The sequence below is a fragment of the Carassius auratus genome, chromosome 5 (genome assembly GCF_003368295.1).
Source record: "Carassius auratus strain Wakin chromosome 5, ASM336829v1, whole genome shotgun sequence".
NCBI lineage: Eukaryota > Metazoa > Chordata > Actinopteri > Cypriniformes > Cyprinidae > Carassius > Carassius auratus.
Window position 1 is genome coordinate 8,566,250 of NC_039247.1, and position 18,542 is coordinate 8,584,791.

At 35.7% G+C, this 18,542-nt stretch overlaps 1 protein-coding gene across 1 annotated transcript; it reads right to left on the reverse strand.

The window, feature by feature from the left end:
• Positions 1-12,832: 12,832 nt before the first annotated feature.
• LOC113069084 (LIM/homeobox protein LMX-1.2) lies at positions 12,833-14,148 on the reverse strand. Its single transcript, XM_026242058.1, has 2 exons — positions 13,790-14,148; positions 12,833-13,037 (listed from the first exon to the last, which is right to left on the reverse strand). The coding sequence occupies exons 1-2, from the start codon at positions 13,854-13,856 to the stop codon at positions 12,847-12,849; spliced, it is 258 nt and encodes an 85-aa protein (XP_026097843.1). The 5' UTR covers positions 13,857-14,148; the 3' UTR covers positions 12,833-12,846.
• Between the last annotated feature and the right edge of the window lie 4,394 nt (positions 14,149-18,542).

Sequence of the window (18,542 nt, forward strand, 5' to 3'; positions counted from 1 at the left end):
GTGGGTAATGTGTGTGTGTGTGTGTGTTAAGTGAATTAGGTGTTAAACTATCAGGGTGCATTTAGTCTCCAGCGCCAACATTTTACAGAACTGCCACTTTCCTGGGGTCTCCAGAATTACTCTGTGTCAGGTTCTGAGAGATCTAAGATTCCAAAAAATTATTTAATTAGAATACCATGAAGTATTGTGAAATACTATATATTAAGTCTTTATATATAGGCTTAATGAACAGATTAGAGTGACTCGTGAAGGACCAGCACCACCTCCTCTTGTTCGATGGTTTGAGGAATATATCTTCCAGAATCCAGGATTAAGATTTAGGAGCTCATTTTTATTCCACCTCCTTTCCTGAAAAGTCTGTCTTGCAGAATTGACTAAAAATTAATCTTCACATTAATTACTAATTATTTTGCAATTCTTTTTGTCAGTTCTTCTTGACCTGCTTTTTTCTTCTTCTTTTTTGACCTCATGACCCAGTCAGTATTTTTTGTACAATGGTCAAGTCTTAACTTATCCATTTCCGTATTGCATTTGTGTTTGATATTTCTCATGGGTATTTCATAATTTTCGACCTTACAGTTTGAGTTAAAAGTCTATTTTAGCGCATTTCATCTGTAAAAGAAAACATGCCTAATAATTCTGCACACATGAATATAAGGAGTTTTTCTCTTCCAGCTTTCCTGGACTATTGTATAGCACTCATAAATGATTAAATAAAAAATAATGGTAGTTATTAAGATTTATATGGTTTGGAATTGTTAAAATGTACTTGGAAAAAAATCACAATAAAACAATGTTTTCATGTTTAAGTTTGGAATATTAACTGACATGAATGAATGCTATATAAATATTGTTCATGTTAACATAATGTTTATAAATGAAATCTTATTGTACAGTGTTACTAATATATATATTGTTCTGTGAATGTGATTTTAAAGTCTAGATGATTCGGATTAACCCTTTAACTGCCGTATCCTTTAAAACCTCACTGCCAGAGGGATATTGTGAATGCATGTGCCCGCTGGGCACAGTTTACCTGATGCCACCGGGGTGGCGATGGCATTGGTGGCTTGAGCCCGCCATCGCTGCTTGCAGCTATATTTATTATTATTATTCTTCTTCTTCTTCTTCTCCCGAATGAATCGCATTTTTGAGGGCTTCAACATGCTCAAAAAGTCATGAAACTTTGCACACGCGTCAAACCTGGTGAAAATTTTCGTCTGATATAGGATTCAGAAGAGGGTGTGGCAAAATGGCTCGACAGCGCCACCTATACCAAGAAAATCAACAGCCTTCCAGCTATGTTTCACGTACATGCACGAAAATTGGCACACATATGTAACACACCAATACCTACAAAAAAGACTCTTGGAGCGAAATTCTAAACCCAACAGGAAGTCGGTTATTTTTAATATTATGAGCATATTTTGTGTAATTTTGGTCATTTCCATGTGTTGTATTTTAACGAACTCCTCCTAGAGATTTCTTCAAATCAACACCAAATTTGGTATGCCTAATGTAAAGGCCTTTGCGATGTTAAATTGCGAAGATCTTGAGTTTTCGTTGAAGGGCGTGTCCGTGGCGGCCTGGCGAATTTCGATGATTCGCCATGAAAAATGAAGTTGCTATAACTCACACATACAATGTCCAATCTGCCCCAAACTTCACATGTTTGATGAGATTCCGAACCTGAACAGATTGACATGCCCATATTCAGTTATAGTCATAGCGCCACCTATTGGCAACAGGAAGTGACATATTTTACGCTGCGACGAACTACTCCTAGAAATTTTATGACATCAGTGTCTTTTTTGTGGTCAGTCTAATCTAAAGGCCTGTGCGATGTTCAGTTGTGAAGATTTTTAGTTTTCGTTAAAAGGCTTGTTCATGGCGCCGCGACGAATTTCGATGTCTCGCCATGGGAATAAAAGATGTTATAACTCAGGCATAAAATGTCCGATCTTCCCCAAACTTCACATATGTGATAAGAGTCCTGACCTGAACAGATCTGCAGGCCAATATTCCACCGGGTGTGGCAGAATGGCTCTATAGCGCCACCTATACACTTTCAACGGAGTGCGCCTCGAGCTATGTTTCACGTACATGTACAAAAATTGGTACACACATGTAACGCACCAATACCTACAAAAAAGTCTCTTGGTACGAAATCCGGATCCCAACAGGAAGTCGGTTATTTTGAATTTTCCCTTCAAAATTGGCATTGTTTTTGCCATTTTCAGGGGTTGTACTTTAACGAACTCCTCCTAGAGATTTATTCAGATCAACACCAAACTTGGTCAGTGTAATCTAAAGCCCTTTGCGATAATAAATTGCGAAGGACTTGAGGTTTCGTTAAAGGGCGGGTCCATGGCGGCCTGACAAATTTCGATGTTTCGCCATGAAAAAGGAAGTTGCTGTAACTCAGACATACAATGTCCAATCTGCCCCAAACTTCACATGTTGGATAAGACTCTTGACCTGAACAGATCTACATGCCAATATTCAGTTATAGTCATAGCGCCACCTATTGGCAACAGGAAGTTACATATTTTACACTGCGACAAACTACTCCTATAATTTTTTTAAGATTAACATATATTTTGTGGTCAGTCTAATCTAAAGGCCTGTGCAATGTTAACTTTTGAAGATCTTGAGTTTTTGTTAAAGGGCGTTTCCATGGCGCCATGACAAAATTTGATGTCTTGCCACAGCAAGAGAAGTTGTTGTAACTCAAGCATAAAATGTTCAATCTTCCCCAAACTTCACTTGTTTGATAAGAGTCCTGGCCTGAACACATCTGAAGGCCAATATTCCATTATAATGATAGCGCCACCTGCTGGCAACGGTAAGATTGGCACATATATGGGATATACTTTGATATATTCCACTTATATTTAGGACATTAAATGCATATTTCTCAACGTTCACCTTTTTACTAAAGCCACACGATGGCGGTGAGCCCGGGTGCGAGGGCCCGTTCATCGCTGCTTGCAGCTTTAATTATTATTATTATTTATTTTTTTACTGTTCAGTTAAATGTATTTATTCATTTTCATCACAAATAAGAAAAATTTCCCCTCGAAATATACTGCAAAGCAAAATTACTGCATTGAAAGACTAATCTATCGTAAAAACTAATACAATAAAAATAATGACAATTTGTAAAAATACAGTAAATAGGAATAAATCAATTTAATTGTAAAGTATTTATTTTATTATATGTAATCTAACCTATTTTTTAAATAACTGTTTAAGTAAAAATTTTTACTGTAATGCAGTAAAATCTGGTATTATAGTTGTCGTATTAAAAAATATAATAAAAGCGTTATAAATAAAGCGGTTGATTGCTAATTATTCATTAATTTATTTGTTTTTCTGTTTCTTTGTTTGTTTATATTATTTTGATGTTATTTTTATGACAGTTAAACACATTTCCCCCCAAATGCAATGCAATAAGTTGTTTTCAGTCTTCAATGCCTTCTTTTTTTTTTTATGTTGATTTTCATTCATTTTCATCATTAGAAGAAGTTTTTTACAGTTTTCAAGAGATTCCAGAAAGAACAAGGGACAAATCTGAAACATGATAATTAAACATGTATAAATGCTATTAATTAAATCTAAAAACTAACAAAACCTTCCAAAACCAAGACAAAGGCATCACACTAAGTGAGTTATACCAGTAATACTGAGCTGCACAGAGCACGAGAGTGGAACATTATCGATTTATAATGACAAGAAAGCATGTAAGATCAACAGCATAAATCTGGGACAGACACGGCGAGGGGCGAAGGCTATAAACCACAGCGAGGTCAAAGGAAAATATTTTGGGGAGACACAAGACAAGGAAGCAACTGGATACTGCATCAGCATAAAAACAATAACACAAAGAAATTGAATTATCCGTCTTGGGGAGCAAAGTTCAACCGCACTGTCAAAGCTGTGGTGTTTATTCAGACGAAAAACAGATCTATGTTTTATTGTGAATCACTGATGTGTTTTACTGAAGCATTAATGCATGCTTAAAAACAAGACTTAGCTGGTTTGCAATAATGAGCACAGTCTTGTTTAGAAGAACTTTTGACTGCATGTAAGGATGGCTTTTAGAAATTTAAGACATCTAGAAGGAAAAGATTTGATTACAATAGGGAAAGTTGGGGGGGGGGGGGAAGTAAACACAGAAATTAAATGAAAAATAACATTTGAATTTGGAATGATGAAATTTTGAATATTTAAATGAGAGAATGATAAAAGAATTTGAATTTTTAGTTGAACTATCCCTTTAAGTTTTGGGGGTTTCTTGTCAAAAATGTAAAATTTAAGGAATAAAAAAGGTAACGACTAAAGAACAAATATTTAAAGAAATCTCGTAAAGAAATACATTTGATCTATTTGCAAGTATTATTTTTAACAGCTTAATGACTGTAAAAACTTTTCTAAAAAAACTGCATTTGCAGATATGTATTGTAATTGAAATCCACAACATATCAAATGTAATTTAAATGTCTGTTTTGGAGGTTTCTTTTCACTAGACTGAAACAACAAAATAGCCTAAAATCTCCAAATTGACCAGTGCATGAAAAAAACATGTTTTTGCATGTAGTGTCCTGCTTTAAAACAGCTAAGAGATCACGCTATGACAAGGCTGTCTTCATACCATGACCCAGCTCAAGATGCTTTGATGTGGATGCTGCTGGTTCAGATAGTGGGAAGGAACTGACCCAAAGCATGTGCCGCACAGACCCGAGATCTGCACTGTGCATCACACAGGCGCCACGCACAGTTGCAGGTCTCCGCACATCTCCCTCAAAGCGCCTCCATCCACCTCCGTCAAAGCGTGATGCTGAAGCCCTGCTGGGAGCAGAAGGCTAGAACGGGGCTCGGTTTACAGGCCGTGGCCTGGGGAGGGAGTCTGCATTGCTTTCTTCTTGCAGACCTCCATCCTGGACCCACTACCGAGTCGAGACAAACCCAAGCAGGGCCTGTGGCCGGCGGAGAGCCTGGGTGACCTCTGCCAGCGGGACGAGGTGACGAGCAGCTAAAGCAGCACGGCTGAAGAAGGATGGGGTCGCCACTGGCCTCCAGCAGCTTTCTTTGAGGAGAAAAGTGCCACGGCCTTAGGGAAGGAAGACTTTATGATCTGGAAAGCTGCACTTAAGCTCTTTTCCTAATAAGGATTTTCTTGCAACTTGGGCACTAAGTGCGTTGTTCTCTTCCGGATTGTGCCAAATTCAGAACTGAAGAATTGGATTTCTTAGAATTTACTGAGTGTGAATTTGAATTGAATGGGTCCAGTGTTGTCATTGTTAACTAAAACTAAAATACTAAAATGTGTATGTGTATTCATCACATTGAACCATTTAGTGAAGTCGCATTATCCCTTGTACGTGTTAAAACTTTTCTGTAGCGATGGTTAAAGAGGTTTACTCGGGACTGTGCAGGAGTCAAAAAAGTCGATTGCATGTATCAGTTTTGACGCACAACCTTCAAATTTAGCAGAGGGGAGTTACAGGCTATTTCTGAGCTGCTGAGGAGGAAGACATGCCCTACTTTGAGCTGGTCATCGGTACCAGGCAATCCCCTCACTGTGAGGTGTTGTGAGGTCACAGGGAGAGAGATTGCCCTAAATCGACAAGATTTACCCCCAGAAGTTGTGCAACTGCAGTCATGGAGCATGACGATGAGTCACAGAGCAGATAAACACACTGATCTCAAACCAGTCTCATATTACTTAGTCTTGGCAGCCTGTAGCATCAAATGTTCACACTGTATTTATATTTGCTGAATACACAGTGCATGCTCTACCATTCAACTGTTTAATGTCAGGCTCTTATGCTCAATAGGGCTGTGTTTATTTGATCAAAAATACAGTACAATTTCTGTAATACAATCACACTTTAAAATACATGTTGAAATATGCAATATATTCCTGTTATCAAAGCTGAATTTTCAGCATCATTCCTCCAGTCTTCGGTGTCACATGATTATTCAGAAATCATTCTAATATGCTGATTTGCTGCTCAAGAAACATTTCTGAGAAAACTTTTGTGCCGTTTCATTTTTTGCGTGTGTGTGTGTGTGTGTGTGGAAACAATGAACAGAAAAAAAAACATTTCAGGAATCTTGGATGAATATAAAGTTGAAACAAATAGCATTTATTGTAAATAAAAATCAACATCATAAATGTCTTTCCTGTCACTTTTGATCAATTTTATGCATCTTTATTTTATTTTTATTTCAATGAAAAAAAATCTTATGGAACAATTTAGACAAAAAAGATTTTTCTATGGCATTGTGAAGCACCTTTATCTTTAGGAGTGTAGTAACTACCCCGGCCAACATTGTTCTGTGTGAAGGTCCTTCAGGGTCAGGAAACCCGGTTTACAAATCATCTTAAGCTGAAGAAGCACTGGTGCAAGGAAAGCATTGCATGGGTCTTTGCACGGGAGACATGACACAAGATCCGCAGAACACTTCTCACCGAGTGTTGTTTCTGCAGCCGGGACGAGAAAACGGCGGCACCAAAACAGAGCGAACGCTGTGGTTTACTTACACCTCATCTCTTCCCTCTCCACATTCTCTAACCAAACTGGAAAATGATGCCTACATGCTCCAATCTTGAAAAACAAAAGGCAGCTTAAACACACATGTGTGTGCATCTTAAGCGTCTTAAGCCTCACAATATCAATCTCATGCTCTCTTATTTGGTTTAGGAACAGAGTCACAGGGGGGCTTTTCCAACACCCCTCCTCTTCCATTGCATATTGTTTGGTCGCTTCTTTCTTTGCCCTGATTCTCCACACCAATAAGTGGATTAGGGAACAGGCTTCCGGTGGGCACAAAGTGACGGGGAGCTCAGTGTCACAGTCAGTGATAAAAGTGTGGAACTCAACTCTACAGCCGGGACGGAAACACGGGGGTCACACCACTAATCCCATTATAGGAAGAAGAGACCACAAGAAAGACAGAGGGAATCTGGGTGGTGCACGGGAGGAGGAGGAGTTTAGGGGTCTACAAGGAGAAATGTAATGCTCCTGGAGAGTTCAGCAAACTGGAGTTCTCAAAAGTAAAAACAGATGCAAATTAGACTTAAAAAGATATCATATGAATGGATAGCAGATCAGATTATCTGATTTTGAAAGACTGAATTTGATGATGAATAAAAAATGTTTGAATTCATACTGAAATCTCTGTCAGAAGATCTCAACTCACAGTGTTAGCCACGAAAAATACAAATATTTAATTTGTCATCTTGAATCAGATACTCACATTCTACATAATATGAAAAAAATATATATATAAATAATATAAAGATATCTCACAAGTTAAATAAATAAATAATTTAAATACATTATATAATTATGTTTACATTTCATATATATATTAGGGGTGTAACGGTTCACAAAATTCACGGTTCGGTTCGATACGATACACTGATGTCACGGTTCGGTTCGGTTCGGTTCGATACGTTTTAGATACAGCAAAATGTAAAAACATCTCAACTTTTCAGAATGCCGCAAGCGCACCGCGGGTCATGTGACAAGAACCAACCAATCAGCTTCATCCTTTCCCGTAACAAGGTTGAGAGCTCAGCCAAGATGAAGGAACAGCTGATCATAGTTGTATATGGATTGCAATTTTGAAATAAATTTAGTAGCAGAGCTACTGCAAGCGATTTTTAGAGCTGCAAATCCATTTATCCTTCGCTGAAATTTCCGCGTCTCATGGAGAGAGCACGTCATTGTTGCTTAGCAAAGACAGACGCCTCATGAGCGCTTCTGCCCGAGCGCTTTGGAAAGGAGGAGAAAGACGTGCTTAGCGTTTTCCACGCGTTTTTAGGAGCGATATGTGAACGGCCCCTAAGGCGCTCGCTCACTCAGCACGCGCTGAAGGCTCGTTGCAAAATGTCTAATGCATTTAACAGACCAGAAATATAAGATCCTAAAATAACCAACAGGTCTGGTGTTTGGGTTGGATTCCCTGTAAGCTATAGTGTCTAAATGCTGCAGGGATAGTTTGCTGCGTGCATGTTTCTCCTTTTTTTCGTCTTTTCCCAGATAGTACTGACGCATATATCCCAGATATTCTCTTGCCATCACCATTATAGCTTAAAGGGAATCCAAAGTGCACCCAAACACCAGACCTGTTGGTTATTGGGGGATCTTCTCATTTCTAGTCTGTTAAACGCATTGGCTATTTTGCAACGAGCCTTCAGCGTGTACTGAGTGAGCGAGCGCCTGCTGAGTAGCCTAACATAAACATATAAGATGGTGTTTTTTTCTTCTTCGGGAGTGTCAGGGGCGTTGCCTGTTACGTTGTTTGGGTTATTGGGCTACCTTGTTGAACGCATATCATTATATTTCTATCTCTCTCTCTTTTTTTTTTTTTTCCAAATGTAATTAATTACTCCAACGAACCGTTCGGTATACATAATGCGTACCGCGTACCGAACCGAAAGCGTCGTACCGAACGGTTCAATACGAATACGCGTATCGTTACACCCCTAAATATATATATATATATATATATATATATATATATATATATATATATATATATATATATATGCTGTATATAAACACAGACACATTTTATTTATATGTAAAAATTATATTTTTCAAATTTAATATAAAACAAATAAAAATAAAAAGATTACTGGAGTATGCTTTACAAGAAAATACTATTTCAGTCTTCTAGACTTTTACTTCAGAGTGTCATGTTTCATTTAATGTTATTCTGTTTCTTATGTTGTATTTAGCAAGGATATGTTATACTGATTAAAAGTGATAGTAGCAACTTATAAAGTTAGAAAAGCTTTCTATTTTGAATAAATGCTTTTTATTAATTCTTCACCCAAGAAGAATCATGAAAAAAGTATCAGAGGTTCAAAAAACTAAAACAAATGAATCAGCGCCGTTTTGAACATTGATGAAAATAAGAAATGTTTCTTGAGCAGCACATCAGTATGATTTCTGAAGATCATGTGACACTGAAGGCTGGAGGAATGATGCTGAAAATACAGCTTTGGTCACAAATATAAATTATGTTATATTTAAGTAAATAAAAACAGAAAATTGTTATTTAAATATAGTAATAATATTTTAAATTGCCCTCCATTTAAACTCATTAAGAGAGGAGAAAAGAAGAAAGAAGCGCAAGATCACATAGAAGTGGTAGAAAAGTGGGAGTCATCACGGGGAATATGCTGGTGTGAGACGCGTGTGTTTCTGCATGTTCCTCTCCTCAAATGCTCCCCACACACAGCTATGTGAGAGGAGGGTGTGAGAGCAGGCCTGAAGGTACAGCACCTGGGTGGAAGCACTCGACAGAGCCTTGCCAAGCTCTCCTCACAGCTGGGTGACAGCAGCAGCAGAGAGAGAAACCACAGAGACACACACACCAGGGGCAGCGAAATGAATTCAGCAAAAACTGCAAAGTTGATGAAACACTCGCATTTGATTTTAAACACACAATAGTTTCCAACCAAGCATCACTGAGAGATCAAAAACATCAACCGGATCATCAAACTCACTTATTAATGGAAAAATAGGTAAATCAACAGAGCCATATGAAGTGTGTGGGTGTATATCTTTATTTATTTAAATATATTATATACATATAGAAATGCTTATATTGTAAATATTATATTTCTATAAAAGTATATATATATATATATATATATATATGACCAATAACATTATTGTATTTTTAATATATGTATTCTAGACAGCCATGGGACATAGTTAATAAATAAATAGTGTATACATGAGTGAAGAATTAAAAAATATATGATTATACATGTATATGATAAACATGATTGTATTATATCTAAAAATATGTTCAAATACTTATGATGAATATAAATTATACATCATCTTTCAAATTATATATATATGTAAATATGTATGACTATTATATTGTTACATTATATTTCATGAAACAAAATAATAAATACTATATATATTTGACTTATCACAATACTGTATAAATATATCATTATATATGTGAGTGTGTATGTGTGTGTGTGTGTGTGTGAGAGAGAGAGAGAGAAAGAGAGAGCGAGAGAGAGAGATCATTACAGATAGCCATGGTGTATAGATATAAGGTAAAGATATATTTCAATATTTTTATGTACACAATAAACTACACTTGACTGTCAGCCTAACAAGAAACAAAGAAAGAAAGAAGCAAACTGTGTGTGTGTGTGTATCTGAGTGTATTTCACACTCTCTCTCAAAAGAGGCCACAGTGTGCAGAGTGAACGATCTCTCTCTCTCACACACACACACACACACACACACACGATGAACCAGAGGAGAAACACACATACACACCCTCAGCTCCTGCCTGCGCTCACACACATCAGTTATCACATTTATGATATTGCACACTTTGTTTAGTTATTGTTAGCTTATCTGATCAGACAAAATGTTCTGGTTTTTATTTGCCAAGCATATTGTTTCACAGACTTAAACATTATCTGACTGTTTAGAACTGTTTGCATAACCTAATATGAATAACGTTAAAATACTGTATATTTCTGCTGTTTAATGCTTCATTAACACATTACAAGACTTGAATTGAATCTTTTGAATTGTGTCAATGATGCAGAGAGTGAAGGTTTTTGTTATGCAATATAGAACTGTTTTTCTCTCATATTTAAATGATATTTTCATTGGAAAGCTGACATGTAAATGTTTGTCAAGCTTTGTTGATTTACGCAGAACAGGAATCTGCTTGTCAACACAAAATAAGGGGGATGATTCAAAATATGTCTACAGATTGTGTAATGTTTTAAACACAGTGACCCATATCCAAGAAAAAAAAGCTTTAAAAACAGTCAAAAAATGGCTGTGTTATGTTCCATACTGTCAGATCAAAATATCACATACAGCAATAAAAAGAAACTCGTGTAAAAATTAGCAACACTGAATAAATTCATAATCTCAATGATCTTGGCTGACAAAATATGCTGTTAAACTATATTAAGTTTCAGCGTGTCGTATCATGTCATGAGCTGAGACTGAAATCAACACAAAACATGTTCCAGCTGTCACCTTCACTTCGTAGTAAACAAACTGAACCACAATTGACAGGTCAATCACACAACTACAAACTACAACTCCAAACTTTCTCAGCATAGCAAGCATGGGTTAGAGCGATGTTCTGCTATTGCACATCTGAAAATCATTACATCACTGTCTGTCCCTTCAAACCACGGCTATACGTGTGTCTGCAGTGCTGTGGACACACACAAAACACCTCTAGTTCTCTTAAATGAAGCTCATCACATTAACTATGAGCATGTTCCATTAACATCTGACAACTACAAAGTGGTCAAGTACTTCATTTTGAACACTAAATCTACTTTTTATCATTCAAAAACCTAACAAGGAAACATACACATTGTAATGTAAAAATTGCAGACATACTGGATGAGTTATTAAATGTAGATACATCTCCATAAGTGACTGCAAAGAGAGCTTTACTGTTCGGCTCATTACATGAGTGTGTGTGTCAGTAAGAGCGAGTTAAGCATGGAGGTGTGTGTGTTTTGTTGCTGTCTGTGGTGCTTGTTAATCTCTCTTAAATGAGAGTCATAAAAACAGAACGCTTGTGAATTAAGAGCACTAAACACCTCATCACTGCTTTATAAATACTACAGTGAAAGAGACAAATAACACGCGTGTACACACTGTTAAAGCAACTTTGGGGACAGATATGTAGTATGTTGACTGCTTTGTAAAGTTTCATTTTGCATTGGTAGAAAATTGTGTAAGAGACAAATAAATATAATAAATATAATATAATTCTTTCAGTAACATTAACAGAACACTAGTTCAAATTTATCTGGTCTTTAATAATGTTCTCAAAACGTTATTTATACATTGTTCGCTGATTTAAAAAAAATTAAACCTTTTAGTTGGATTTTTTATTTTATTGTTTTTTTTTGTCTAACATTTTTTTTAATGTTACAACTTGTTTTAGAATGTTCAGAGAACATTCAAACGTAACATTCTAACGCTGTTTGGAAATTGATACAATGGAATGTTCCCTTCAGGTTCGAATAACCAAGAAAAAAAAACGGTTTAAAAACATAAAAAAAAAACTGGACATATGGAACGTTTCAGAAATAACGTTTTTATGACTTACGTCTTAGAACATATGTTTGTTAGCTGGGAATCTATCTATTTCCGACATCAGGGTTACATGTGAAAGCTAGGTGAGCTCTGAACTTTGCAACAAGTGAACTAGCAGCATTTGACCTGCAAATCTATACAAACAAGAAAAGAAGCGCGGCTTTTATAAAGTCAACATTATAAAGTCTGACTGGTTGATGAATTCCAGAATACATAACGCTCTTAAAAAAATAATTAAATTAGACAAATATAGGCTAGAAATAGTTATACTTGCTTAAGAGTTTTTTTTATTGTAGACTTTAACACATAAATAGGCTACTTAATTTAGGCCTAGCTTATATTTGTATGCTGTAGGCCTATGCAGTGTTTGCTTTTTAATATACGTGCAAAAATATAGCCTTCTAATAATAATAAGCCAATAATAATAACAACAATAATTAGCATTCTTGTTCTTATTGCCTTTTATCGTTAGCTATTTGCTAAACCACTAAAATGATAAGAGGTTATCGAAATACCAATATGCCTAACAAGCTATATCAATGAATATTATTAAGCATAAAATCCTTGTGGAAAAGGGTAAAACAAAATTGTAAATATCTGCTTCGAAATATTCCCTTTACATATATATATATATATATATATTTTTTTTTGATAATGAAAAGCGCAGCTGAAATGACGCGCACGTGTCAGGAGATGAATGAAGCAGCTCTTACTGTTGGTAGTCGTGTTTGCAGTAGAGTTTGTGGTCTCTGGAGTAGCAGCTCATGGTGAGAAGCTGCTGACACACCGAGCACTGCAGACACTCCTCGTGCCACGAGCTGTCGTTCACGCGCAGGAGGAAGCGATCAGAGATGGGTCTGTGACATCCCTCACACACACTCTGATGGACGCAGTCTGAACCTGAACACACACACCGACAAACATCAGATACTTCCACTGGACAATTCAAAATCTCATGCATAGACAAATAAATTCGAGATACATTTATGAAATTCACATTTCTAAAGTACACTGAAAAATACAGTTTCTTTAACAGAGTGAAAACGCGCAGTTGTTCCTTTAAAGAATTATTTTCTATCCGACACTTTGAAAAATTATTTCTTGTAAACTGCGACATTTAGCCTTAACACACGAAATAAATAAATAACAATAATAGGCTACAAATAAAAATAAATGCATGTTAAATTATGTTTTACCAAAGAATTTTAAATCTAATTTACTGGCTTAAAAAATAAATATTTTTTGTGTTCATTTTGAATGAACGCGCGATTATATTGAACATATATTAAACTAAATATTTGTGTTACAGTTTCTGCCTAGGTTGTTATTATATAGGCTATATATATAATTTAAGTGGCAGTATAACCTACAATATAACTCATATTTCCATTTCATATTCAATCCAAGACAACAGATTTGTAGATGAAACACTAATAATAATTGTATTTTGTGAAGCTGTTTTTAAACTACACATCTTTATTACTACAGCAGTTAATTATAATGAACATATTCAGTCTATTATTTTGTGTAACGTTCATATAGGAAATTTAAACAACAGCTGTAAGAATACGAAAAGTTGGAAACTTTACTTGTGCCATAGTTTAGAGAGAGAACCTCGATGCTTGATTAGTTTCTGTGATGGCGAAACTCACCCAGCATCACTCCCAGAGTCTCTGCTCCTGCTCTGAACTGATCTTCAATCTGGATTCCGTCCAACATATCCGAAGCGACTCTGTGCTGACCTGTTGCAGTGTCCAGAAGAAGTGCAGCAGAAGCAGCAGGCGGACCGTGACGAGACAGAAACTAAAAGTAAACTCTCCAGTCTCGCTTTCCTTATTTTAGCAGTCGAGAGCAAAGCGCATGGTGTTTTCTTTTTTTTTTTTTTTTTGGAGTGCGAGGTGTTCAGCAGATCAGTGACGGTTCTTCATATCGAGATCCAGTGAGATCTTCCTGGTCTAAAGTCAGATCCTCTCTGATAATCCTGTGAGCTCCTCACTGAGTGTTCACGAGCCCTGTGCTGCTCTCGAGGAGCGCGTGCGCTGCTCTGATGCTATTGGTGCTGGATCGCAGCAGAACCGCCTACAACAGCAGATGTGCTGAAGACAAACAGACAGGAATAATATTTGTAGTAAAGCATAAAATGTTTAGCAAAAAAATACCAAATGAATATATTTTTTTCAAACACAAATACATATTCCTGAGACAAATTAAGTGAAGCCATGCAACAAAAAATAAAATAAACAAATAAAAAACTCCTTCAGGCAATAACGACACAAGTTTGACGACGTGCGACCACAATATTTGCGAATAGGCTTTACAATTCAGTGTGATGATTTCAACTGCGATAACGACAAAGAAACAATGAAATAAATAATCATAAAAAATAATTGTACAAATTTTCGTATTCATATTTTAAATAAATATTTACAAACAGAAAAAAATCAGCATGCAAACCTAGCCATATTAAGTCTTTTATTAATATTAATAAAAAAAATACTAACCATATTAATATTTTTGTTTGTTTGTTTTTGTTTCTATTTATCCGACAATAATCGATATTTATATAGGCCCTATCAAACATATCAATCACAAAAGTTATATATATCAAATTAATACTATCATTAAAAATAGCTATTGTAACTTTTTACCTTAAAATAGTCTGTTTTTAAACATCGAATATTTACTCTTGATTTTTCGCTTCTATCGTGTTTTATTTAATTGCTTTTGTTTGTCATAAATTCTCAGCTGTGAAATCAGGACAATATATATTTATAATCTCGAGTCAGATATTTAACAAAGAATCATTTCATTTCCCTGCGATGAAAACCGCGCTACTTCATGAAGTGACATTATCTGCATGATTAATAAAGAGCCCGATAAAAGCTGATTTAATCTCTCTGCGCATAATATCCATGTAAAATTCATAAGGAGAATCTTTTGTGTTTCAGATTCATTTCATGCAGACAGACATCTCAGGGCAATAAACCCGCGAGGAACAGGAGAGAAAGATAAAGGGGGAGTTTGGATCTTTATTACTTTCCTCATTAGTATTCTTCTCTTCTCTAATTATGACAGGCTGATTTACGTCTCCTGTAGATGAAATATGAACATCTCCTGGACATTTCGTGACATTTGTTTTTCGTTTTATGTAGGATAGCCCACATAAGGAAATATTTATTTTTGTCCTCATTATTTATATATGTAGATTAGGCTTTTTATACCCTATTGATTTATACAAAATAAAAATCAATATAATTATCCGCACAAGAAATAACATTATATCTAACAATCAAACTGCTTGGTTAAAGCCATCGCCTAGCCTACTTATAATTATCACTAATTAAACACAATAGCAGTATCTTAACATTTAACGATATTTCCCTGGATACAGATCAAAGCTGTTGGTTTCTGAATAACTGAGCTTAAAGTTCAGACAGTTTTGCTTCATGTCCCGTTGGTTTTTGAAGGACGAACTTTGAATAAAATAATATTAACAATCATCAGGAGGATGATGCTTCATTTTTCAGTGTGCGAATTATTTTACTTTTTCTCTATATATAATTTTTCAGTAATTTATAGTCTCTATTAACCGAGTTGTGATAGGCAATGTGTAAAAAAAATATTGTTTACGCGAATACCGACGATTTAAAAAAAATATATAGCAAACGCAATTTAATTTCGCGCGCGACGTTTTAGCGCATTCTGTATGAATTTTCTATTGCGTTCTTATCAGTGTAAACTTTTAAAGAGCAATGGGTTAATAAGGGTTTCAAGCCATAATTGCTGAATTAACCACCCCAAAACACGTCGTAACTCTAACCTGCCATTTCTAATCCTTAAAAGTTATATATATATATATATATATATATATATATATATATATATATATATATATATATATATAAATTGTAAAGTCTTTTAATTCAGATATTATTTATATGTATATAAACGTCGTCTGCTTTGTTCTGTCTGACATTAGCTACCTCTGGACTAAAACTCACTGATCCAGGCTCAAATAGCCAGATTAATCTGAAAAAAAAAAAAAAAAAAAACATTATTAGATACATAGATAATTAGGCATAAATAGATAAATAGGCTAAATAAATATATGCTCACGAAGGATAACTTTCAATAGTGTGTTGGTTCATTCTGTGTTCTAGCGCCCTCTAGCGTCAATCGTCCTGCAGTTGAACTTCACCTGTACTCTGTCTATCTGTCTGTCATTGTGTCCTCACTACAACAGACCACATCATCATACACAGCCAGTGTTGTCGAATTATCAGCTATTTACATTGCATTGTACTCTAACAGTATGAGCAGTATTCCACATTCAGCGGTGGCTGTATAAAATAGTTCATAAAACTGTTAATATTACGATAAGATGGGGAAGATGTCCTCCTCAAGAACAATGTGCATTTACTTTTAAATTGAAAACATAATTAGATATAAGTTAAGGATGTGCGGGACGATGATGCATCAGCCAATGTGTTATTAAAGAGAATAGAAAGAAACATTAGCAAAATCATGCCACTAAATGTAAAATCATTCAGAGGCCATCTCAATAAAGCCCAGCTAAACTTTTGCATAATGTATAAATGGTATCATTCTAATATTTATATATTTTCATAGTGTCATTAAAGTAAAATAAATCAACTATCCTATTAAAAATTGTCTTTTGATAATTAAATAATTACCATTGACAGACAAAGCAGAATCCCATTAGAAAAAAATCATTTGAAAGGTATTTATTCTATGACTTATATATACAGGCATATGGATATTTACATATTTAATTGCCCACAGTTTAATCGAGGAGAGGTCATAATAGCAATGCTGTGTATTCAAATTTCACTTAATTAACCTATTGTTTTTAATGAGAAAACACCTAATAATTACAATAACTTGAAAATGTAAAAAATAACAACACTAATCTCTCTAATCCTCAAAACGTTTGATGTTCGGGTGAAATTATATAATTTAGAAAAAAGCATTTGACAGATTCTGTTTATTTCTGATTAGACAGCAGTGAACATTGTAAAGATCTGCACTGATATCATATTTAAAACAATAAATTTCTTAATAATCTCTTTTTTTTCAGTTTTAATAGTTTTAATAGTTTGAAGAAAAACCAAAGAGAGCCAAAAAATAATGTCTTTTGATATAAGTGACACTAATTCTCTTCATAACAGCAGTACATTAAACTCTATTTATCAATCTGACAGCATTAAACATCTGCACGTTTGTGTCAGAAGTCAAAGTATTTCACCATCAACTACAGTCTGGTCTCATTCAGTTAATAGTGATGCAAGAAATGTAAATAAACATGACATCAAACAAATTTAAATGAATCAAACCTTCTCAACACGGATCACAGCACATGTGCAAACTGTTGGAAGTCGATATATCAAACATGTTTTGTGACTTTAACTCTCATATCTCATCTGCCAACATGAAACCCGTGAACTCTGAATATTGAGTTGAGGATGTTTGGTCTGAATGTTAATTCAGGAAAACCTCCCACAATGAGCGTCTTTAAAATCCCTCCTGAAAGAGAAGCACGTCTCATCAAAGCCCTGATCAAATGACTTTTACGATATTAAAGCTAATTCATGTAATCCCCATTTATGTGATGCACGTTTTCTTCCAAATGGAAAATATTGCACGTAAATACATTTAACGAGCGGGGAAAACAAACCAAGCTCTTAAACTGTTTATTGTGGTTTCGTTTAATAGGTTCTGTAAGGCAACAGGATCTGCAGCTGATTCAGATTCATTAAAACTACTTCAGCGACAACAAATTTAATAGAGCAGTATGATGCACAATTGAAACTTTTTAGAAATAAAAACTATATATTTACAAAAATCTGACTATGTACAGAATAACATACTGCTTATCATAGAATGCAGAGTACATACTGCATTAATAAATACCGTTCCCTATCATAGGTCACTTCGATGCTGCGGTGACGTCACCACGTATGGGAACACCTCTGGTGTGACGAATGTCTGAAGCCCTATACCATCCCGCCAATCCTATTGGCCAAATGGCGCATAGCACCACCCTGCGCATGCGCGCGCATGATATACCTGGGTGCAGCGCGCCATTTCGCTCAGATTTCATTCCTTCAGGAATAGCGAATCATCTGTGCCCTATCGTCTCGCGTTCTCCAGCGATCTCTTCGAGCAGTGTTAACTCCTCTTCGCGGACGCGATGAGCTTTCGAAAATGTAAGGAGCCATGTACCAGGTACATCACGGCGGGGGACACTCATGACAGGTGCGTAGTATGTCTTGGTTTACATCACGCACAGGCGGCGCTTAGCGGCCTTTCTTCCTGTCCCCATTGTGATGGCCTGCGGCTCAGAGTACTGCGCTCCAGGGTGGAAGTTTTCTCTAATGTCGCCCT

Bases quoted from the DNA above. Each gene is read 5' to 3' on its own strand.
- LOC113069084 (XM_026242058.1), bottom strand. From the start codon at position 13,856: ATGTTGGACGGAATCCAGATTGAAGATCAGTTCAGAGCAGGAGCAGAG. The intron at 13,038-13,789 runs GTGAGTTTCGCC...GTGTGTGTTCAG, and splicing joins GACTCTGGGAGTGATGCTGG to GTTCAGACTGCGTCCATCAG.